Source organism: Perognathus longimembris, chromosome 9 (assembly GCF_023159225.1).
Source record: "Perognathus longimembris pacificus isolate PPM17 chromosome 9, ASM2315922v1, whole genome shotgun sequence".
In the NCBI taxonomy this organism is placed as follows: domain Eukaryota; kingdom Metazoa; phylum Chordata; class Mammalia; order Rodentia; family Heteromyidae; genus Perognathus; species Perognathus longimembris.
Window position 1 is genome coordinate 33,888,215 of NC_063169.1, and position 23,754 is coordinate 33,911,968.

Sequence of the window (23,754 nt, forward strand, 5' to 3'; positions counted from 1 at the left end):
GATCTCAGCCTCTTGAGTAGCTAAGATTAGAGTGGTGAGCCACCGTGGCCTAGCTATGATTTTTTTGATGTTGTTGAGAATCAAATCCAGGACCTACACATACTGAGCCCATATATTATCACTGAGTGGCAGTCTAATTCTTTTTTCTGTACCAGGACTTTTACTGAGGAACTGACACTTGCTCAGCTTTGCTTGTTTGGCTGGTGCTCTCTCACTTTGATCATACTTCCAACTTGCTTTTTGCTGATTATTTTGGAGATAGAGTCTAGCAGATTTTTCTTCCTGGGTTGGTTTTCAACTATGAACCCCCCGCCGCCCGCCCAGTATTTTACCTACCAAGTAACTATGATTACAGGATTGCAGACTTGAGCCACTAGTGCCTAGATATGTGTGCGAGCGAGCGAGTGGGGGGAGGGGAGAAGGGGGGCAGAGAAAGGGGGGAAAGAGAGCGAGAGCGAGCGAGAGCGAGAGGGAGAAAGGAGAGCAAGAGAGCGCCCATGCACGCGCACGCACGCACAAGTGCTGGTCCTGGGGCCAGAACTGAGGACTTGAGCACTGTCCCTGAGCTTTTTTTTTTTTTTTTCCCTCAAGGCTAGCTCTCTTACCACTTGAACCGCATCTCCAATTCCTACAATTTGTATTTTTAATAGCTCTGGACTATGGGCGGTGTGTGTGTGTGTGTGTGTGTGTGTGTGTGTGTGTGTGTGTGTGTGTGCCAGTGGTGGGGCTTGAACTCAGGGCCAAGGCATTATCCTTGAGCTTTTTCACTCAAGGCTGGTGCTTTACCACTTGAGTCACACGTCACACTACCACTTCTGAATTTTTGGTAGTTAATTGGAGATAAGAGTGTCACAGACTTTTTAACAAGCATCTCAATTGCTTTTCTTTTATAGATAGTCTAGTACTATGTTGAAAAATACCGACTTAGGGAACAAGGCTCTTCCTTTTTTTTTTTTTTTTTTTTGGCCAGTCCTGGGGCTTGGACTCAGGGCCTGAGCACTGTCCCTGGCTTCTTTTGCTCAAGGCTAACACTCTGCCACTTGAGCCACAGAGCCACTTCTGGCCGTTTTCTGTATATGTGGTGCTGGGGAATCGAACCCAGGGCCTCATGTATATGAGGCAGGCACTCTTGCCACGAGGCCATATCCCCAGCCCCAAGGCTCTTCCTTTTAAGAGAATGACATATTTCCTTGTAATTTCCTGACCAACGTAAGAAGCATTTATTAAGTACTCACTGTAAAGGCACATTTGTGTTACTTCTGTGTAGGTAGATTAAGAAGAATTTGAGGCTTAAAGTGGTACAGCATATGTTTAGATGCATAAGGCACTGAATTCAACCCTCAGCACCGTAATTTTTTAATTCAAATATTCCATCTCTGTGCCAAAAAAATTTCTATGCTAGGTGCAGACAGAAGCTAAACATGTTACACAGAAATTCCTTAATAATTCAATGACATTTACTACCATGCAGTCAACTTCTACAAAGCCAAAAGAGGTGAATAGTGAAGAGGTCATTGCTACCATAGTAGGAAGACTAGCAGAGTACAGGAGACGACATTCTATGAGACTTGCTGCAGTATAACCCTCAAAGCTGTTTGGACTCAGAATAACTCTTACACTCTAATTAGGCATTCTCTCAAGTCTTCTGAGTTAAACCATTTCACATCGTTTAATGAGTGCATCCATCCATTCATTAATTCAGTAACCTTCACAAATACATGGCACTATACAGGTAAGTGAAAAATAATTCAAGTAAGACACTTAAAAACAAGTCAAGAAATAAATGTATATACAGGAACTAACAAATACAAAGAAGAATGGAAACTATGATTGCAAGCGTGGGCTCAGTCGATGAATGTTAGATTAGAGGAGGCCAGTCAGGACAAGTTGCTTGGAGCAAGAGAAGTAATGGGTGAGAAGAAAAGGTCAGCCTGGGAAGTAAATTACAGTGACAAAAATTAAATAAGACAGGATGTAGAGTTTCAAGAGATCTACTGGGTTGGAACAAAGGACAAAGGGGTTAGTTGGTGGGTGAAAAGGAAAGGTGTAAGGTTAGATAAGATATAGTAGGTTTGGATACAAGGCAAACTGTCATAAGAAATGAAAACATTTGTATCATGCCAAAGCACAAATGTTTAGTTTATGTAACTTTTCTTCTCCTTGGTGTTAGGGATGGAACCCAGGGCCTTGTTGCATGTCATATATTTGCCACTGACCTACACCTGAGTCAAGCAGTTTTGTTCTTAAAACTTTTATTTCCTTTCTTGAAATATGTTGACAATAAACCATTAATTCTACAAGATCAAGCTATTAAGTATATTTTACCTGTATTTATTTGTTTTTGTTCAAGAATTTGAACTGGCCCTTCCACTTGAGTTTGACTTGTACTTTGGCTTTTTTTCTACTCAAATCTGGCACTCTATCACTTGAGCCACATTGTCACTTCCAACTTTTCAGTAGTTAATTGAAGTTAAGAGACTCATGGGCTTTTTTACTTGGGATGGGTTGAAATCATGAGCCTCAGCCTCAGCCTCCTGAATAGTTAGGACTACACCAAGCATATTTTAAAAATAGACTAAAGGTTATCCATCAAGATAATACAACAAGCTTGCTGTGGTAGTACTTGTAATCTTGGCACTTGGGAAGCTGGGGCAGAAAGATGAAGGCCAACATGCTTCAAAAATAAATATGTTGGGCTGGGACTGTGGCTTAGTGGCAGAGTGCTTGCCTAGCATGCATGAAGCCCTGGGTTCAATTCCTCAGTACCACATAAACAGAAAAAGCCCTTCTTGCTATGGCTCAAGTGATAGAGTGCTAGCCCTGAGCAAAAGAAACTCAGGAGTAATGCCTAGGCCCTGAGTTCAAGCCCCAGGACTGGCAAAAAAAAGTTAAAAAAATAAGTTAGTTAATTAATTGAAGCAAAATGATATTGCCAATGTCAAGAATGGAGAGGAACATAGCAATTGACAGGACACCAGGCAAGCCTCCTGCTGCACTTACGGGGATCTGATTTGCATGCTGCTGTTATTTTTTAATCAATGTAAGATATAACACAAAAGATAAAGAGATTAGAGAAAACATTGAAATACAGGGTTGGAAGTTAAAACTCAGATTAGGGAAATGGCTGAATAAGTGAAAGGAGCAATTCAGACAGTCCAATTGACAAAAACAACAAGTTAGGAGCCAAGGGCTCACACCTGTACATCTTAGCACTCAGGAGGCTGAGATCTGAGGTTCCCAGTTGGAAGCCAGCTTGGGCAGGAGAGTCCTTGAGATTCTTACCTCCATTTAAGTACCAAAAAACTGGATCTTATCACTAATTAACTACCAAAAAGCTGGAAATAGTGCTGTGGCTCTAAGTGGTAGTACTTGTCTTGAGAACAAAAGCTCAAGGACAATGCTCAGCCCTGAGTACAAGCCCCAATATTGGCATGAAAAGAAAAAAGAAAAAGAAGTAAAACACAAAACAAACAACAAAGAAACCTATAAGTAATTATTTTAAAAGTCATGCCTTAAAAGAGCACCAGCTGTGAGTGAGAACTAGAAGACCTGAGTTCAAGTCCCAACACAAAATAAAGAGAATGAAGCGGAAAAGGGAAAAGAAGGAAGGGAAGAGGGAAGAAGAGGAAAGAGAGAGGGGAGGGAAGGAAACAAAAGGGAGAGGAGAGAAGAGGAGGAGTGGGGAAGGGAAAGAAGGGGAGCCTGGGAGGGGAAAGGAAAGAGGAAAGGAAGAAAAGGAAAGGCACTCGTGGTTCACATCTGTAATCCTAGCTACTCAGGAGGCTGTGATCTCCAAAACTCAGTTCAAAGCCAGCTTGGGCAGGAAAGTTCATGAGAGTTTTATATCCAATTAATCACCAAAAAAAAAAAAAAAAGAAATAAAAAGTCATTCTTTACAAGATAAAAAAAACTGGAAATTGATTACATAAAATGAGCATACATAGCACCACTGAACTGTACCCTTAAAATTAAGGACAGCAGTGGTGATGTAACTCAGGGCCTGGGTGCTGCCCCTGGGCTCTTTTGCTCAAGATTAGTGCTCTTCCACTTGGAGCCACAGTGCCACTTCCAATTTTCTGGAGGCTAATTGGAGATAAGAGTCTCATGACTTTACTGCCTGAGCTGGCTTTGAACTGAGATTCTCAGATCTCAGCCTCCTGAGTAGCTAGGATTACAGCCACCAGTGCCCAGCTAGTTGTCTTTTAAAAAATATATATAGTTCTATTAATTTAGACAGAGCTATATCATCTTTTTTTTTATTTTAAAAAGTCAAACTAGAACATGCCAGAAACCTGAGAAAAGAAATGTGCTAGGGGCTGAGGTTCATGGAAGTACATGGACTTGGAACTTGAGTTGACATTCTGGCCCTGGCTGCCACCATGAGGGTGTATGTCACCAGCCCCCTGTGTCAACTACCTCATTTAGTCAGAGCTTCTGCTTACTCATCATATTAGCTTACTCAATTCTCTCCCCACAATCCACACTGTTTTTCTTTGTATGTACCAGTTTTAAATTCTTGACAGGATGAATCTGAATGGCACGAATAACCAGCCTAACTCAGTTCTCAAACTTCAATGCAATTCAGAATTACCTGGAAAGCTATTGGTATTTCTGATTTAGTAGCCTGTGGCAAGGCTTGAAAATTTGCATTTTTGAGTGAATCCCAGGTAAAGCTGGCTACCATGGCCTGGGAACCACCCTTGAGAACCACTGGCCTGGTTAATCATCTTTTTATCTGTTTGAACAGAGCAGCTGGGGCATGCTACCTCACGTTGCCAATACCATACTTCTGAACTGACTCTTGGGCTTATAATTGGAGTATTTTTTCAAACTTCTTTTCCTCAGTGACCTCTTCATTTAGGTGATTATCTAAGTTCCTAACTTTTCAACACAAGTGTCACTCTCCTATCCTCTTCTTGTCATCATGCACCGCGTTTTCCAGGGTCTCATCTCCATACACCTATCTCCAAACGATTTCTCGCATAGGCGCTCCTCACATAGTTTATGGTTTTCCTGGAGAATATCCATTGTCATTACATGTGATTTGATCATCACATGAAATTAAACTCTTTTGTGTGTGCCCAGACATGGAACCCACGGCCCTTTGCACACTACACAAGTACTCTGTCATGGAGCTACAGCCCCAAGCCCTCCAGACCGCCATAGGCTTCCTAAATCAGAGACATTTCTCAGGAGATTTTGGTATCCTACCTAAACAATTATGAAGGTTTTAAGTCTCCTCCATCCTATATGAATGAATGTATGTATGCATACATTATATATGTATGTATATATGTGCTGGAATTGAGGATTGAATGCTGAGTCTTGAGACCTTGCTTAGCTCATGACCAGTACTCTATCACCTGTGTTATACCTTCACTTCTGACATTTTGTGGTTAATCTGAATAGAAGAGTGTCTATGGGGGCTGGGAATATGGCTTAGTGGTAGAGTGCTTGCCTAGCATACACGAAGCATTGGGTTTGATTCCTCAGCACCACATAAACAGAAAAAGCCAGAAGTGGTGCTGTGGTTCAAGTGGTAGAGCCCTAGATTTGAGCACAGAGAGGCTCAGGGACAGTACCCAGGCCCCGAGTTCAAGCCCTAGGACTGGCAAAAAAAAATTAGAGTGCTTAGGATTTATTTTCTCAAGATTGGCTTCAAACTGCAACCCACAGATCTCAGCCTCCTGAGTAGCAAGGATTACAGATGTGAAATATAGGTGCCTGGCTCTTCCATCTATTTTCATTTAAACACAAGGGAGCTGGGTGCCAGTGGCTCACACTTATAATCACAGCTACTGTGGGCTGGGGATATGGCCTAGTGGCAAGAGTGCTTGCCTCGGATACATGAGGCCCTGGGTTCAATTCCCCAGCACCACATATACAGAAAATGGTCAGAAGTGGTGCTGTGGCCCAAGTGGCAGAGTGGTAGCCTTGAGCAAAAAGAAGCCAGGGACAGTGCTCAGGCCCTGAGTCCAAGCCCCAGGACTGGCCAAAAAAAAAAAAAATCCCAGCTACTCAGGAGGCTGAGATCTGAGGATCACAGTTTTTTTTTTTCTTGTTTTTTTTTTTATTAATTGGACATAAATTTTTTTACAAGGTGTTGTGCAAAGAGGGTGCAGTTACATAGTAGGGCAGTGTGTACATTTCTTATGATATCTTACAACCTGTTTTTCTATCCCTTGTCTAGGTCAGGTTGACATATATGCAATATACAATGTATCAAGAACATATACAGTATTCACAGACTTGGTCTCTACTGTCTCTCCGTCTCCCTTTGTTAACAGTCATATATCAGGGAGATCATGCCCCTTTGTTTTCTGTGTTCTAGGCTTGTCTCACTCAACATTATTTGTTCGAGTTCCGACCATTTCCCTGCAAATAACAATATTTCACCATTCCTAATCGCTATGTAGTATTCCATTGTGTATAAGTACCATATTTTTTGGATCCATTCGTCTGTGGAGGGGCATCTGGGTTGTTTCCATATTTTAGCTATTGTGAATTGTGCCGCGATAAACATGGTAGTACAAATGCCTTTTTGATATCTTGGATTTTGCTGTTTAGGATAGATGCCTAGGAGTGGTATGGCTGGGTCATAGGGTAGGTCTATATTGAGCTTTTTGAGAAACCTCCATACTGTTCTCCAAAGTGGTTGTACTAATTTGCACTCCCACCAACAATGGAGAAGGGTTCCTCTTTCCCCACAGCCCCTCCAGCATTTGTTGTTTCCTGAGTTCAGAGTATAGGCCATTCTAGCTGGGGTGAGGTGGTATCTCAGGGTTGTTTTTATTTGCATTTCCTTTACTAGCAGGGATGTTGAGCATTTCCTCATATGTTTCTTTGTCATTTTTATATCTTCTCTTGTGAAGTCTCTCTTTAGCTCTTTTGCCCATTTCCTAATAGGTTTATTGGGCTTGGAGGGGCTTAGTTTTTTGAGTTCTCTGTAGATGACCGATATCAGGCCTTTGTCTGTTGCTGTGCTGGTAAATATCCTTTCCCATATCGTTGGCTGTCTTTCTATTTTGGTGGCTATGTGAGGATCACAGTTTGAAGCCATCTCAGGTAAGAAAAGTCCAGGAGTCTTTTTTTTAAATTAAATTTTATTGACAAGGTGATGTACAAAGGGGGTACAGTTACATAATAGTGAGTACATTTCTTGTGATATCTGTTACACCCTCATTTTTCTTTCCCTTCCCTAGTTCAGATAAACATATATACAATATCCAGTGTACCAAAATCATATACAGTGACCATAGGGGGTACGCCAAAGGAAATTCATCTGGTACATTAAACATAACATGAGACTCTTATCTCCACTAAAATACAAAAACAAAACAAAGCAAAAACAACAACAACAAAAACTCCATAAAGTGAACGCTTTCAGTATCAGTGTGTGATCCAATCCAATGCCTTGGGAACAATTTCTACATTTATCAGGAGCTTCATATAAAGTAGCTGTGTCCAGGTTTGAAGACTCCAATAGACTCCAATCTACCCTGTCTGCCCTATCTCTCCACGTGCTGTTTTTCTCCACCATTACCTAAAACATGGCTGGTTTCCAGTAGTGCCACATCGCTACCAAATTAGGTATGATCTGCTTTCTTTGTAATTAAAAATATTATTTCAATCCTATTTCCAATATTAAGTTTACTTCCTAGAATGAGAGAACACTTAACTATGCTCTCAAACTTTAATGGAATCTGGCTTTTGGCAAATGGCATTTACTTTGAACACAGTGTTTCTCAAAGTATGTTCGTCAGATCAAGGTGTCATCTGGGAAAATGTTATGCACTTTTGAATTCAATCTCCAGCACAGAAAAGGAAAAAGAAATGTCCTTTTCACTTACTGTCTTGTGCTATGCCAGATCTGCTGCTTCAGAAATTCTAGGTATTGATAGGGTGTACAGATCAACAAACTGGAGAAAGCATCCAGTGATTTTTTTTTTTTTTTTTTTTTTTGCCAGTCCTGGGCCTTGGACTCAGGGCCTGAGCACTGTCCCTGGCTTCCTTTTGCTCAAGGCTAGCACTCTGCCACTTGAGCCACAGCGCCACTTCTGGCCTTTTTCTGTATATGTGGTGCTGGGGAATCGAACCCAGGGCCTCATGTATACTAGGCAAGCTCTCTTGCTACTAGGCCATATCCCCAGCCCCGCATCCAGTGATTTTGATGCACCTAAAGTTTGAAAATTAGTGTCCTAGCTGGCATTAATATTTTCAGATCCCAAGCAGAAGATACAGATTAAAAAGACCCAACTGAGCTGGGTGCCAGCAGCTCATGCCTGTAATTCTAGCTCCTCAGCAGGTTGAGATCCAATGATCTTGTTCATAGCCAGCCCAGGCAGGAAAGTCCGTGAGAGTCTTATCTCTAGTTAACCACCAAAAATCTGGAAGTGAAGTTGTGGCTCAAATGGTGGAATGCCAGCCTTGAGAACAAAAAGTAAGGTCCCACACCCCTGCTTGGGTTCAAGCTCGGACACTCACATACACACATACACACGACACATGTCCTCAAATATAAACAATAATTTTTAATTAAATAATTAAATAATTTAGTGTAAAATGTTCATTTCCAAAACAAGATGTTAACAGTAATGCCTCTTCTACTAGAATTCTATTAACAGATTTTTCCATTTAGCCTTTTTTCCCTTTCACTGAAGGTGTTCTAATTAATTGAACCAACTAATTAACTTCATTGTGATTCACACAATGGATAATGCAATTTGATCACAGTCACTCCTTTTAGCATTTCTTTTTTCTTTTTTGTTGGTCATGGGGCTTGAACTCAGGGCCTGGCACTGTCCCTGAGCTCTTTTGCTCTACTGCTTGGAGCCACAGCACCACTTTCAGTTGTTGAGTGGTTAGCTGGAGATAAGAGTTTCATGGGGACTTTTCTGCCTGGGATGGCTCTGAACTGCGATCCTCAGATCTCAGCCTCCTGAGAAGCTAGGATTACAAGCATGAGACACCAGTGCCCTGCAACATTTATTTATTTATTTATTTATTTTACAGTATTTAAAAAATGTTATTATAGAGGTGATGTGCAGAGGAGTTATAGTTATGTAAGTCAGGTAAAGCGTACATTTCTTTTTGTACGTCACCTCTCCTTTTTTTAAAAAAATTGTTATAAAGGTGATATACAGAGAGGTTGCAGTTACATAAGTCAGATAAGGAGAATATTTCTTTTTGGACAATGTCACACCTTATTTTCTTAATTTAAACTTTTATTATGAAAAAAAGAGCAGATTAAAAAATTTAAATTCTTTTGTCTCCTCCTAGAGGCAGACTTTTTAATATGGAGACCACACCTCATTTAATATTTCTCAGCAATTGTATTACTGATTTTTGCCACATGAGTCCTCTTATTAATTGCAATTAAAATTAATTGCCACCCTTACTAGAACCAGAGTTTTTCTCCCCACTAGCTATTAGATCAAAGGACTTCACTCTGATGGGCACAGAAGTGACCAATATCCAGCTTCCAGACAAAAAAGAGACACTATCAGCATGTTGTCTCCAGTAGAGTTTGGTCTGGGTTATAAGCACTGAATACATAGAAGGAATGCAATGTTGACATTTTGTTTTGTAGTTGTACTTTAGCTAGCTAGGATGCTGTGGGAGTAGTCAGGCTTCTGTGTGAGATTGTGTGTATGTGTGCGCGCGGGAGCACATGTATGCCTGTCTGTCTGTCTTCCAAGCTTCTCTTTTTTTAAAAAAAAAATTTTGTTCACATTTTCTTTTTTTTAAATTTTTATTGTCAAACTGATGTACAGAGAGGTTACAGTTTCATACGTTAGGCATTGGATACATTTCTTGTACTGTTTGTTACCTCCTCCCTCATCCCCCCTCCTCCCCCCAAGCCTCTCTTAAATTTTATTTTTTTTTTTTTTGGCCAGTCCTGGGCCTTGGACTCAGGGCCTGAGCACTGTCCCTGGCTTCCTTTTGCTCAAGGCTAGCACTCTGCCACCTGAGCCACAGCGCCCCTTCTGGCCGTTTTCCATATATGTGGTGCTGGGGAATGGAACCGAGAGCTTCATGTGTAGGAGGCAAGCAAGCACTCTTGCCAGGAGGCCATATTCCCAGCCCCATTGCTGTTCATTTTTAACATTGCAAAGGAAAAGCAGGTTTAGATGGTTCCTTTTTGCCTTCTATTACTGTAGATTAGCATCTATAAGTAGTTTCTGTCTCAATGAGTGGTAGTTTTGGTTTCTCAGTTTTTACTTCCTAGTTTTCATGTCTGAATCTGATTTGAAAAATATTTTTATTATTATAATGGTAATGTACAGCTGGGAGCCAGTGGCTCACGCCTATAATCCTAGCTACTTAGTAGGCTAAGATTGGAGGATCATGGTTCAAAGCCAGCCCTGGCAGGAAAGTCTATGGGACTTTTTTTTTTTTTTTTTTTTTTTTTTTTGCCAGTCCTGGGCCTTGGGCTCAGGGTTGAGCACTGTCCCTGGCTTCTTTTTGCTCAAGGCTAGCACTCTGCCACTTGAGCCACAGTGTCACTTCTGGCCATTTTCTATATATGTGGTGCTGGGGAATCAAACTCAGGGCTTCATGTATACAAGGCAAGCACTCTTGCTACTAGGCCATATTCCCAGCCCTCTATGAGACTTTTATCTCCAATTAAATCATAGACAAAGCTGGAAGTGGTGCTGTGGTTCAAGGTACAATACTAGCCTTGAGCAAAAGGACCTCAGGGATAGTACTCAGGTCCAGAATTCAAGCCTCAGGAGAGCAAAATAAAATGAAATGAAAGTGATGTACAGTGGGGTTACAATTATATAGTCAGCTAAAGAGTACATTTCTTGTTGGATAAAGTTACCCCTTCCATCACTCTCTGCTGTTTGAATCTGACCTCTTTAATATACTAATTTTTGTTTCCTCATCTATCTATCTTATCTGAGATTGGATACTAGCATTTACATTTTTATGTTATTATAAAGGTGATGTACAGAGTGGTTACCATTTCACAAATCAGGTAAAGAGCACATTTCTTTTTGTTTTTTTTATTAATTTATTTGTTTATTAATTGAACACAAATTTTTTGACAAGTTGTTGTGCAAAAAGGGTACAGTTACATAGTAGGGCAGTGTGTACATTTCTTGTGATATCTTACGTCCTGTTTTTCTATCTCTTCTCTACATCAGGTAGACATATATACAATATACAATGTATCAAGAACATATACACTAGCCACGTGGCCACGTCCAAGAAAGTTCACCTAGGGCTTTAAATGTAATGCCATATGTCGACAGTAGTCTTATATGAACGTACATACCTAGCTTTTGAGCTATTGTATTCCCCTGAGAGGTCAATTTCTTTTTGAACAATGTTACCACTTCATTTGCTCTCTCTGTTTCCCCTCCTGTTCCTACTCACAAGTTGTATAGTTCATTTTCAACATCGGGCCTATTGAGTACCACTGCTGCATTTGTTCATACTTTGTTCCTCCATTTCTGTGCTCCTCTTACCCACCACAAAGACAAATACACAAACAAACAAGACAAAAATAAAACCAACTCTTTTTTTCATTTCCTGAGATTTTTTTTTTTTTTTTTTTGCCAGTTATGGGGCTTGAAATCAGGGCCTTGATGTTCTCCCTGAGCCTTTTCGTTCAAGGCTAGCACTCTACCACTTTGAGCCACAGCTGCACTTGTAGCAGAGATAAGATTCTTCTATACTTTTTTTTTTTTTTTTTTTTTGGCCAGTCCTGGGCCTTGGACTCAGGGCCTGAGCACTGTCCCTGGCTTCCTTTTGCTCAAGGCTAGCACTCTGCCACTTGAGCCACAGCGCCATTTCTGGCCGTTTTCTGTATATGTGGTGCTGGGGAATCGAACCCAGGGCCTCATGTATACGAGGCAAGCTCTCTTGCCACTAGGCCATATCCCCAGCCCCTCTTCTATACTTTCTTGTGGGCTGACTTTGAGCCTCAATCCTCAGATCTCAGCTTCCTGAGTAGCTAGGATTATAAACATTAGCCACTGTTTGGAATTCATTTCAAGAAATATTATTTAATTTAATTTTTTGTTGGTCATGGGCTTGAACTCTGGGCCTGGGCACTGTCCCAGAACTCCTTAGTTCAAGGCAAGTGCTGTACCATCTGGAGCCACAGTGCCACTTCTGGTTTTCTGGTGGTTAACTGGACATGAGTCTCACAGACTTTACTATCTGGGCTGGCTTTGAACAGTGAGCCTCAGGTCTCAGCCTCCTGAGTAGTTAGGATTGCAGGTGTGAGTCATGGGTGTCTGGCCAATAGATACTATTTTGTATTGGCCAAGGCACAGACACATTGTGCCTTTGGGTCCCTCTCCTAAGAATTTCTTCCTTTGGTCTCACTGTGTGTAAAAGTCTAGAGTCCTAGGTAATTTCTTTGTTTGTTTGTTTTGTTTTTTTTGCCAGTCCTGGGCCTTGGACTCGGGGCCTGAGCACTGTCCCTGGCTTCTTTTTACTTAAGGCTAGCACTCTGCCACTTGAGCCACAGCACCACTTCTGGCCATTTTCTATATATGTGGTGCTGGGGAATCGAACCCAGGGCTTCATGTATACGAGGCGAGCGCTCTTGCCACTAGGCCATATTCCCAGCCCCTAGGTAATTTCTTATATCCCGGTGCATTTTAAGTTTAGCTTCCTCATATGAGAGACTACATGTGTTGTTAGTCTCTCTGAGCTTGGCTTGCCTCATTCAACATGATTTGTTCTAGGTTCATCTATTGCCCTGCAAATAACATATTATTCTTCCTAATGGCTGTGTAAAATTCCATTATGTATAAGTACTGCATGATTTTGGATCTACTCATCTACTATAGGGCATCTGGGCTGTTTCCATCGCTTGGCTATTGTGAATAGAGCAGCAATAAACATGGATGTTTTTATGGTATCCTAGCTTGTGATGTTCAGTAGATGCCCAGTAGTAGTATCACTGGGTTGTAGATAAGATCTGTTTAGTTTTTTGAGGAACCTCCAGATTGCTTTCCAGAGTGGTCATACTAGTTTACATTCCCACCAACAGTGCAGTAGGGTTCCTTTTCCCTCAATACCCCACCAACCTTTGTTGTTTGAATGCACAGGTTGGCTAATCTAACTGGGGTGAGATGTAATATCAAGATTGTTTTGATTTGCACTTTTCATATGTTCTTTGCCATTCTTACCTTGTCTAAGTTAAAAAAAAATTTTTTTTTTTTTTTGGCCAGTCCTGGGGCTTGGACTCAGGGCCTGAGCACTGTCCCTGGCTTCTTCTTGCTCAAGGCTAGCACTCTGCCACTTGAGCCACAGCGCCACTTCTGGCCATTTTCTGTATATGTGGTGCTGGGGAATCGAACCCAGGGCCTCATGTATATGAGGCAAGCACTCTTGCTACTAGGCCATATCCCCAGCCCAAAAAAAAATTTTTTAAGCTACCAGATGCTGGCGGCTCTTTTCTACAATCCAAGCTATCCAGGAGGCTGAAATCAGATTATATCAGTGCAAAAGCCTGCCAGGGTAGACAGAGAGACTCATTTCCAATTAACCATCAACATGCTAACAAGTGCCTCAAGTAGTAAAGCCAAGCTGCAAACAAAAAAATCTAAGTAAGCCAGGCACTTGAGATTCACTCCTGTAATTGTAACTGAGGATGCTGAGGTCTGAGGATCATGGTTCAAAGCCAGCCCAGGCAGTAAAAGTCTATGTGACTCTGTTTTTTTGGCCAGTCCTGGGCCTTGGACTCATGGCCTGAGCACTGTCCCTGGCTTCCTTTTGCTCAAGGCTAGCACTCTGCCGCTTGAGCCACAGCACCACTTCTGGCCTTTTTCTGTATATGTGGTGCTGGGGAATTGAACCCAGGGCCTCATGTATACGAGGCAAGCTCTCTTGCCACTAGGCCATATCCCTAGCCCCCTGTGTGAGTCTTATGTCCAATTAATCACCAGAAAACCAGAAGTGGCACTATGCTCAAAGTGGTACAGTACTAGCCTTGAGTGAAAGAGCTCAGGGATAGTGCCCAGGTTAGTGCCCAGGTCCTGAGTTCAAGCCCTACAAGTGACAAAAAAAGAAAAAGCTAAGCAAGAGCTCAAGGTCTGGAGTTGAAGTCCAAGCACAAAAAGTAAAATTACCAATACTAAAATATAAGTGATAGATTAAAGGTACATGGAATGTTTGTTATATGCTAAATACTGAGCTAATTCTATTTTATATGTAGTATCTCATTTAACCTTTAAAATAGCCATTTTGCCTAAGCCCTTGTGCTAATAAACTCAGCAAGACTTGACAGGTATCAGACTTCAAAGGTCATCTTGACCACTAGATGATCCTATCTCAAGTATGTCACTAGAAATTTAGAGCAGCTAAATTAGTTTAGGCCCTTGTGTCTAGCAAGAGAGAAATTCAATCAAAACTCAAACATAGTAGACATAATAGGAAAGTTTATTAGAAAGTATGGCAATGAAAATAGTCAGCCAGGCTCTGGTGGCTCACCCCTGTAATCCTAGCTACTCAGGAGGCTGAGATCTAAAGATCACAATTCAAAGCCAACCCAGCCAGGAAAGTCTGCGATACTCTTTATCTCCAATAAACTACTCAGGAAAAAGCCTGAAGTGGTGCCATGGCTCAAGTGGTAGAGTGCCTTGAACACAAAGAGGCTCAGGGACAGCACCAAGGCCCCGAGTTCAAGCCCCAGGATTGGAAAAAGGAAATGGTCATGTGTCACAGACATGCCACGGGAAGATAGCACTTCAGACTATCTCAGCCATGTTGTTCTGTCTTCCTTGCTACAGAGTTTGACCTTGTGTTAAAATAGGGAGAGTTGAAGTTTTTGAAGATAGCTTTCTAGATAGAGGCTCCCCTTTCTGTTACTTATAAGGTCCAAGGAGTCCAAGTCAGAAAAAGACATACTTAACCTCTAACTTCCTGGCCAATATACCAAATAACTTACCAGAAAGTTTAGGGTAGCTAAATAAACTTGGTCTTTGTTCCTGGTAAGAGAAGAATTCAGGAAAAACATAAACATAATAAAGGTGCTGGAAATTTTATTAGTGTAATGGGGTCCAAGGGAGGGGATTCCCCATCCTTCTAAGAGTCCACCACTCAGAGACAGTCTCAAGTAAAAAGATGGATTTACTGAGGAAGTTCCAGATGGACTGGTCCCAGGTTCCAGAAAAGCATGTAACACAAAACAGGATAGTGGCACAGAGACTTACTTCCAGATTTCTAAGTACCAACAAACCAATTCAGCTCCAATGGAGAGCTGAATTGGGACGCCATGGGGATGAGACACCAGACTCTAACATGTTGCATGGTGTAATGACACCTGCGCTGGCCTGCCCCTAAATAGGGTCAGGTCAGGGGGCTGGGGCACAGGGAGCTCCCAGTTCCAAGCACTTGACAGACAGGCTCAGTCACCTATAGACCATATGCCTGTCCCTGTCTCTTGGGACTCAGGAACTCCCATTACCTGGGGATGGGACTTCCCTTCCTGTAGGAATCCATGCACGCCCATCAAGACAAGATGCTAGAAATTCCACATGGTCAAGCTTGCCACATGCAGGTGGCCACTTAGGTTATGACACTTAGAGAGCATGCCAGGTCAAACACAGGTGGCCAATGGAGCTACAACCTGTTACATAGTATCTGCTTGAACCAAAGGAGCAGATGGAGCATGGCCCTCAACTCTGAAGCTCAGGGGCAGGGGAGATAGTGAAGATGGAGTCAGTTTCTGCCCTCTTTAACTAATCTGAGATGGAGTCAATCTGACACTCCTCAACAGCCAAGGACAGCGCTGGCCAGATCTGACCTCCATATTACAATTAGAAAATATGTCAGAGAAAGAAAATGTGGCATAGACATGTCACATGGAAAATGGTACTTTAGCTCATGTCTGTATTCTTGTAACATCTTCTTTATTCCAGAGCTTGGTCTTTCTGTTCTGATGCCAAAGATTTACTCTCCCACCCTTGCCACTTGAGCAGCAGTTCCACTTCTGGCTTTTTGCTGATTAACTGGAGAGTCTCAAGGACTTTCCTGCCTGAGCTGGCTTTGAACTGCAACCCTAAGATCTCAGCCTCCAGAGAATTACAGCCTCCAGGGCTAGACTCACTTTTTATTTTTTAAAGATCTTAAGGCGGTACATTTTATGCAGTAGTCCATTTTAACTTGGCTTCAGGGGATTGAGGATTAGCCCTCACATCTCATTAAGACTCTCTTTCCAAGAATTTTTTTTTTTTTTTTTTTTTTTGGCCAGTCCTGGGGCTTGGACTCTGGGCCTGAGCACTGTCCCTGGCTTCTTTTTGCTCAAGGCTAGCACTCTGCCACCTGAGCCACAGCGCCACTTCTGGCCATTTTCTGTACATGTGGTGCTGGGGAATCGAACCCAGGGCCTAATGTATATGAGGCAGGCACTCTTGCCACTAGGCCATATCCCCAGCCCTCTTTCCAAGAATTGTATACAGGGGGTTGGCACAAGCTCTCTCTTTTCAGTTCCTTGCACATTACGGTTTCTTTCTTCCCTCTCCAGTACTCTCTCCTCCCAGCTGGAACAGGAGCCCCGCGGTCCCAAGGTTTCAGGGTCCTCTGCTCCTGTTTCCATAACCAGCTCATCAAGGGACAGTGGCCATTTCCACGTGGGAGGGAACGCCCTGGGCCTCAGCAGGTTGCTTCCGCTGGAGGTCGCCATCTTGGGTTCTGGCGGGACGCCGCTGACCTTATTGCAGATGGCGTCTTTGTGTGGGCGTGGACAGTGACGGCAGCTTGGAGTACGCGCCGGGCCATGGCGGCGGCGGAGTCGGAGTCGGGTCTGTGTTGGGAGATCGGAGAAGAGGAGGCGGAGGAGGAGGTGGTGGAGGAGGAGGAGGAAGAGGAGGAGGAGGAGGAAGAGGAGGAGGAGGAAGAGGAGGAGGAGGAGGAGGAGGACGACGACGACGTAGAGGAGGAGGTAGCACCGCGCGGGGGTCGCGGTTATGGTGGTGCGGCTGCGGGAGGCCAAGGAAGATGGGGGTGCAGCCTGCACGGCTCCGGCCCGCGCGCTGGGCCGTTGGAACTCAGTCCCGGTGTTTGCCGCGGCTTGAATGGAGACCTCGGAGGATGAGGTGCGGGTCCCACCGCCGGCTTCCTCCGGCCGAACTTGGACTCAGTTTCACCAAGCTGGGGGCAATGGGGGCGGGGGATCGCAGTGGATTTTGGCTTTTACAGTTTTTCCCTTCTGTGCAAGCAGCGCAGCCCAGCAGGTTAATCCTTCTTTCTTTCACCAGGAGCAGTTTGTTTTGGTGGAATTAACAGGAATTATTGATTCCGATTTTCTCTCAAAATGTGAAAAGAAATGCAAGATTTTGGTGAGTCTTCTAGAATTGGGGAGTTGTCGAGGATTGTTATTTTAAAAGTTGGAACATAAGATGATGAAATGCTTGTCTGCAAGCATATCCCTTACAAAGCAGTGAACTTTTTTTTTTTTTTTTTTTTTTTTTGCCAGTCTGGGGTTTGGGACTCGGGGCCTGAGCATTGTCCCTGGCGGCGGTGGCAGCTGCTCCTGCTCCTCCTTCTCCTTCTTTCTTCTTTCTTCTTCTTTCTCCTTCTCCTTCTCCTTCTTCCTTCTCCTTCTTCGGGCTTGAACTCAGGGCCTGAGCACTGTCCCTGGCTTCTTTTTGATCAAGGCTAGCACTCTAGCTCTTAAGCCACAGTGCCATTTCCCATTTCTGGTTTTTTCTACATATGTGGTGCTTCATGTATGCGAGGCAAGCACTCTACCACTAGGCCACATTCCCAGCCCAGCAGTGAACATCTTGGTAGCATACTTTAGTCCTGAGTGTTCCACACATGGATTCAGTGTATCAACCACACTACTTCTCCCTCTATTTCATGTCCCCTTCCTAAAATGAATAGCTCTCTTCATTAACTTTTCCATTCTTACAGTGTGTATTAATTGCACCAAGAGGTTCCACCATGGTGCTTCAGATGGGGAAATGCTAGATCTTGCTGAGAACAATGTTCTCTACTGAAAAGCAGTGACTTCTTTAAGGATCACAGAAGTGCCGGGGACTAAAGGAGTAGAGAAAATGTTTACATCTGAGTTTAAATGTGTGGCTGGAGAGAAAGTTGAATGCAGTGGAGGTAATATTTTGGTATAGAGCTATCAGACAAGTTTTAGGGGAAAAAAACAGGCCCCAGGCGTCGCAACAGAGGGACACCTTTTCCCAAATGCAAGTGATTGCTTAGTAGCTCAGGACAAAGAGTTAATCACACAGCTTCTTGGGAAGAGCAGACAAAGGGTTTCAGAGAGACCCCCAAGTCCATCGTCAAGGATCTAACAAGAACTTTGAGGTTTTATAGAAAAGGGAAATAGCCAGGCAGCTGTGGCTCATGCCTGTAATCCTAGCTACTCAAAGAGTTCAAGCCCCAAGACCAGCACAAAAGAAAAAAAGAAAAGAAAAAGGAAACAAAGGAAGGGGTCTAGGGTATGCACAACTGACAGAGTAGGTGGCCTTGGTCAGGCCTGTGACTTCCTTGATCATTATCTCAGTTCTGGCTCTGCAAAGAGTTCAAGAGAACTTGTTACCCTGTTCATCACTAGGGGGTGGAGTGGGAGGGGAGAGGGGGAATCTAGTTTCCAGGGGGAATCTAGTTTCCAGGAGATGACAGTCCTTGCTCAAGGGTGCAGACTCAGGACTTGAAGGATGATCTGTTCTGTGAGGCTGGCTATTGCTTATGGACAGGTGTGTGTGTGTGTGTGTGTGTGTGTGTGTGTGTAATACTATGGATTGGATTCAAGACTTTGAGCAAGCACTCTGCCCCTTGAGCCATGTTCCTGGCTCTATAATGATTTTGGGTGTGTGCACTGGGTCCTAGGGTTTGAACTCAGGGCATAAGTATTGTCCTTGGCCCTTTTGTCCCTTGAGCCTAGCACTCTACCACTTGAGCCATAGCTCTACTTCTGGCATATTTTGGGTAATCGAAGGTGAGTCTTATGGACTTTCTTGCCAAGGCTGACTTCGAACTATGATCCTCAGATCTCAGCCACTTGAGTAGCTAGGAATGGGCAGGAGCTACTGGCAGAAGAGCCTATGACTTTTTTTTTTTTTAATGACCCTTTATTCTGTTGTAGGGAATTGACACTGAGAGGCCCATTCTGCAAGTGGACAGCTATGTCTTTGCAGGGGAATATGAAGGTAGGTAGATAAAACTCCCTTTTTGGGTGCATGTGTGTGGATGAGTGTGTGTGTGTGTGTGTGTGTGTGTTTCTGGGGCTTGAACTCAGGACCTAGTTGCTGTTCCTGAGCTATTTTGCTCAAGGCTAGTGCTTTACCACTTGAGCCATAGCACCACTTCTTGATTTTTGGTGGTTAGTTGGAGATTAAAGCCTCATAGATTTTCTTGCCAAGTGGCTTCAAACTGCACTTCTCAGATCTCAGCCTTTCTTTTTTTCTTTTTTCCAGTTCTGGGGCTAGAACTCAGGGCCTGAGCCACTGCCCTAGCTTCTTTTTTCTCAAGGCTAGCACTCTATCACTTGAGCCACAGTGCCACTTCTGGCCTTTTCTATTTATGTGGTGCTGAGGAATCGAATCCAGGGCTTCATGTATATAAGGCAAGCACTCTACCAATAGGTCATATTCCCAGCCCCTAGATCTCAGCCTTCTGAGAGCTAGTATTAAAGGAATGAACCACCAGTGCCCAGCTTCTTTTTAAAATTTTACTTTTTATTTATTTATTTGCCCTGCAGAGAAAGCAGCTGTTGTTTTTCAGCAATTTACCTTTAAATTTTTCTATAGATACTCTTGGGACCTGTGTTATATTTGAAGAAAATGTTGAACATGGTAAGTACTTTATATGTTAGGTCAATGTTTTTACTATTAATGACAAATATATTTTCTTTCTTTTTTTTGAAACAGAGTCTCAAAAAATGTCATCAAGGTTGGCTTCAAACTTGTAGCTCTCCTTCTGTATTATTATGTGGAACTTATATATAATATTCACTTTGTAGTTGAAGAAACTAAAGCACTAGGTGGTAAATAATTTTCCTTTGGTCCTACAAGAAATGGTGGAGCTAGGTTTTGAACCCAGTTGTTACAGCTTTAGAGCCTTTCGTGCGTGTGTGTGTGTGTGTGTGTGTGTGTGTGTATGTAGCTTTGGGCTAGGCAAATATTCTACATACATTCCTATCCCAGAAAGGGATGAAGAGTGTTTTGAGACACACACTAGTCTAGCCGTAAGCCCTTCAGTGCTCCAGTCTCCGGAGTGTTGAAATTACAGTTTGTACCATCACTCTGATTTGTCTTAATTATACTTTTTTACTTCACAAAAATGCTGTTTTATGTATTGTTTTATAATCTCCTTGCACATATTTTAAGAGTGTCTATAAATTTATGCTTAGAAATATATTGATGGTCTGGAGTTGAGCTCAGTGGGAGAGTAATTGTCTAACATGTGAAGCTCTGGGTTTAATCCCTGACATGGCAAAATGGTAAGGCTTGGGTTTATAGCTGAGTGGAAGAGGTGTGATTAGCATGTGTGAAGCCCTAGGCACAAGTTCTGAGCACCAAGTAGAAAGAGGTTGATGAGTATGTTATCTTCAACTTGTTAGGTTGGATTATGTGAAATTGCCAGTTTGGCTTAATATCAGTAGTTTTATATTGTGTACTTTAACAGGAATTGTGCTGCTGTCCGTAAGTCTGGCCTCAGTTTAAACTCGTAGCAATGTGCAGAAATTTTTGTTTGTTTGTTTGTTTTTTTGGCCAGTCCTGGGCCTTGGACTCAGGGCCTGAGCACTGTCCCTGGCTTCTTCCCGCTCAAGGCTAGCACTCTGCCACTTGAGCCACAGCGCCGCTTCTGGCCGTTTTCTGTATATGTGGTGCTGGGGAATCGAACCTAGGGCCTCGTGTATCCGAGGCAGGCACTCTTGCCACTAGGCTATATCCCCAGCCCGTGTGCAGAAATTTTTGTTGCTTCACATCTTTTGCGCAGAGCTTCCTCCAGTTTAGACCCACAGTTTTCTAAAGCTGCAATTCCAGGCAGCTGTTTACCAGCAGAAGTTTTGGTTGTTTTTTCCTTAACCTTTTGTAATTGGGAATGTCTGTACTCCAGCCTCATGCTTGATGTAGTAAGTCTGCATTTTATCCATCATCTTGAGTCATATCATTACCTCGTAGCCCAAATTCATGACCTACTCTCCCAGTTTATGGCTTGAGGCTATTAGGCATATGGCTTTAATCTCACTCATTGCAGTTGTTTGTTTTGGATATATTGGTTGTTTTGACGTCCAGTCATGCCTTCAGTGTTCTCTGTCATTTCTCAGCTTAGAGCAGAAAGAAGAATTATACTTAGAGCTTTCTATTCTATCTTGATGTGGGGTAGTTTAGTCTAACTCCTTAAAGTAGAATTATTGGGGCATACGTCAGTATTTTAATTAGTGGAGTCAAGCAGTGTAATAATTGAGTTCACTTTATGTCCTAGTGGATGCAGAAGGCAACGATAAAACACTACTAAAGTATAAATGCCATACAATGAAGAAGCTCAGTATGACAAGAACTCTTCTGACAGAAAAGAAGGAAGGAGAAGAAAATATAGGTTTGTATACTTAATTCTTGGAAAAGAAGTGATTTAGTAGTTTGTCCGTTGCAACTGGCTTCTTTGATATCAAGTAATACATGAGAACAAAGTAGAAGACATAACATCTTTTACAAGCTAGCCTTAGAACTCAAACTGCCATAAAACAAAGCAAAAGCTGGGCTCTGGTGGCCCATGCCTGTAACCCTAGCTATATAGGAGGCTGAGATCTGAGGATCACAGTTTGATCTCTGCCCAGGCAGGAAAGTCCAAGAGACACTAATCTCCAATTAATTACCAAAAAGCTGGAAGTTGACTGTGGCTCACTCAAGTGGTAGAGTGCTAGCCTTGAGAGAAAAATCTAAGGGACAGTATCCAGGCCCTGCATTCTGGCCCCAGTACTCAAACACACATGCACAAGTAATTCATACTTTGAGAGTCTTTAACTACAATTTCCTGCATGGGGGCAGGAAATGTTTCTGTTTCTCCTGAGTTTATGCTATACTAAAATAAGTTTTTTCTAAACCTTAAAAAGTAAAAACTCACACACTGTTACTTCTGCCATATGCTATTCATTGTGGGAAGAGAGTACACAGGGGCAGAACAAACTAGACTGGAGCTGTGACTCCCACCTCACATCCTGTACTATTAAGTGAAATAACATTGGGACTGGGTAGGTAGTGGTGTGCTGAGCATGCTCAAGGCCCTGGGTTCAATTCCTAGCACCTTCCCACTCACCCCATCATCACACCTCCTTAGGCCCCTTGTCCCCCAAAATAATGACAAAGAAATAAGACTTCTTCCTGGGAAGGTTAGAGAAGTATCATTTATTAGGAAAAATAACATGATGGGCTGGGAATGTGGCTTAGTGGTAGAGTGCTTGCCTAGCATGCCTGAAGCCCTGGGTTTGATTCCTCAATACCACAGAAAAAACCAGAAGTGGTGCTACCTTGAGCAAAAGAAGTTCAGGAACAGTACCCAGGCCCTGAGTTCAAGTTCCGGGACTGGCAAAAAAGAATTAAGTAGATGAGGAAATTGTATGGAACAAATTTCTTTTAAGTCATGACAGTGAAAGCTCAAATTATTTGTCATAATGAATGGAGATTGAAATCTGGGAAAGACATGGAACCAAAATTGGAGTTGATTGCTTCTAATGATTTTGATGATACATAAGTGTACAGTCACTCCAAGATTTTTAAGGGAGATAGAAATCACATGATTATTTTATACAGTTACAGTTGCTTTATATTGTTTTAACATAGAATAAAAATTTTTTAATGTACTTAGTTAAAATTTCTTTTTCATACTGTTTTTTTTTTTGTTTGTTTGTTTATCTCCCAATCCCCTATGCATGACTTAGGTGGAGTGGAATGGCTACAAATGAAGGAAAATGACTTCTCCTATAGACCCAACATGATCTGTAGTTTTGTACATGAAAATGAAGATGAAGTTATAGTTCCAGCTCCTGAAAAACCTTTAGATTTGGAAGAGCAAGAGATTCAAATGAAAGACAGTTCAAATTTGATCTATGAACAGGAAAAGCCAATGCACCTGGGACTACAGGATCTTGGCCCTCTTGCTGGCACTCCTTCTGAAGTGGAAGGTTCTATTTTTATGGAAACTCAAGATGATGCCTTAGAAATCAGTCCTTGATAAAAATATTTCTCCTACCTAGTCATGAACTTTGTTTAAAAAAGTTTTTATGTGAAATAATTGGCTGTGTATCTTTCAGTTGGTTCACTGTTTCATTAATAAGTTTTGGCCATATGAATACTTTTGAGTTATAGCACCACTTAATATTCCAGACACTGAGGACTGGAAATAAATTTTTTAAAACGATTTAATGACTCATTTGTTTGCAGGTCCTTTTTTTCCCTCTTAAATACGGAATACTTCATACATTTGTTTGTCATTGCACAGGAGCCAGGCTAATCTTTGTATTGTTCCATTTTAGTTTATGTGCTGCTGAAGTGAGCTTTTTTTTTGTTTTTGTTTTTGGCTGGTCCTGGAGTTTGAACTCAGGGCCTGGGCACTGTCCGCGAGCCACTTTCAGCTTTTTCTAAGTAGTTTATTGCACATAGACTCACGGACTTTCCTGAACTTTACTGCCCAGGCTGGTTTTGAACTGCAATCCTCACACTTTAGCCTCCTGAGTAGCTTGGGTTAAAGTGTAAGCCACCAGAGCCCAGCTTCTTTTTTTCTTTTGATGAGTACTTTGTTGAGTCACTCGTGCATGACAAGTTTCTC

The 23,754-nt window shown here is 42.4% G+C and overlaps 1 protein-coding gene across 1 annotated transcript; it reads left to right on the top strand.

The window, feature by feature from the left end:
* The first annotated feature begins 1,851 nt into the window (after positions 1-1,851).
* Positions 1,852-23,338, top strand: Gtf3c6 (general transcription factor IIIC subunit 6). Its single transcript, XM_048354531.1, has 9 exons — positions 1,852-1,925; positions 4,524-4,605; positions 16,490-16,807; positions 16,862-16,906; positions 17,223-17,303; positions 19,070-19,133; positions 19,734-19,778; positions 21,415-21,528; positions 22,868-23,338. Exons 1-9 carry the CDS (start codon positions 1,852-1,854, stop codon positions 23,158-23,160), a joined length of 1,116 nt encoding a protein of 371 aa, XP_048210488.1. The 3' UTR covers positions 23,161-23,338.
* The last annotated feature ends 416 nt before the right edge of the window (positions 23,339-23,754 follow it).

Bases quoted from the DNA above. Each gene is read 5' to 3' on its own strand.
- Gtf3c6 (XM_048354531.1), top strand. From the start codon at position 1,852: ATGAATGTTAGATTAGAGGAGGCCAGTCAGGACAAGTTGCTTGGAGCA. The intron at 4,606-16,489 runs GTATTTCTGATT...TTCCCTCTCCAG, and splicing joins AATTACCTGGAAAGCTATTG to TACTCTCTCCTCCCAGCTGG. The intron at 16,808-16,861 runs GTGGTGGAGGAG...GAGGAGGAGGAA, and splicing joins AAGAGGAGGCGGAGGAGGAG to GAGGAGGAGGAGGAGGAGGA.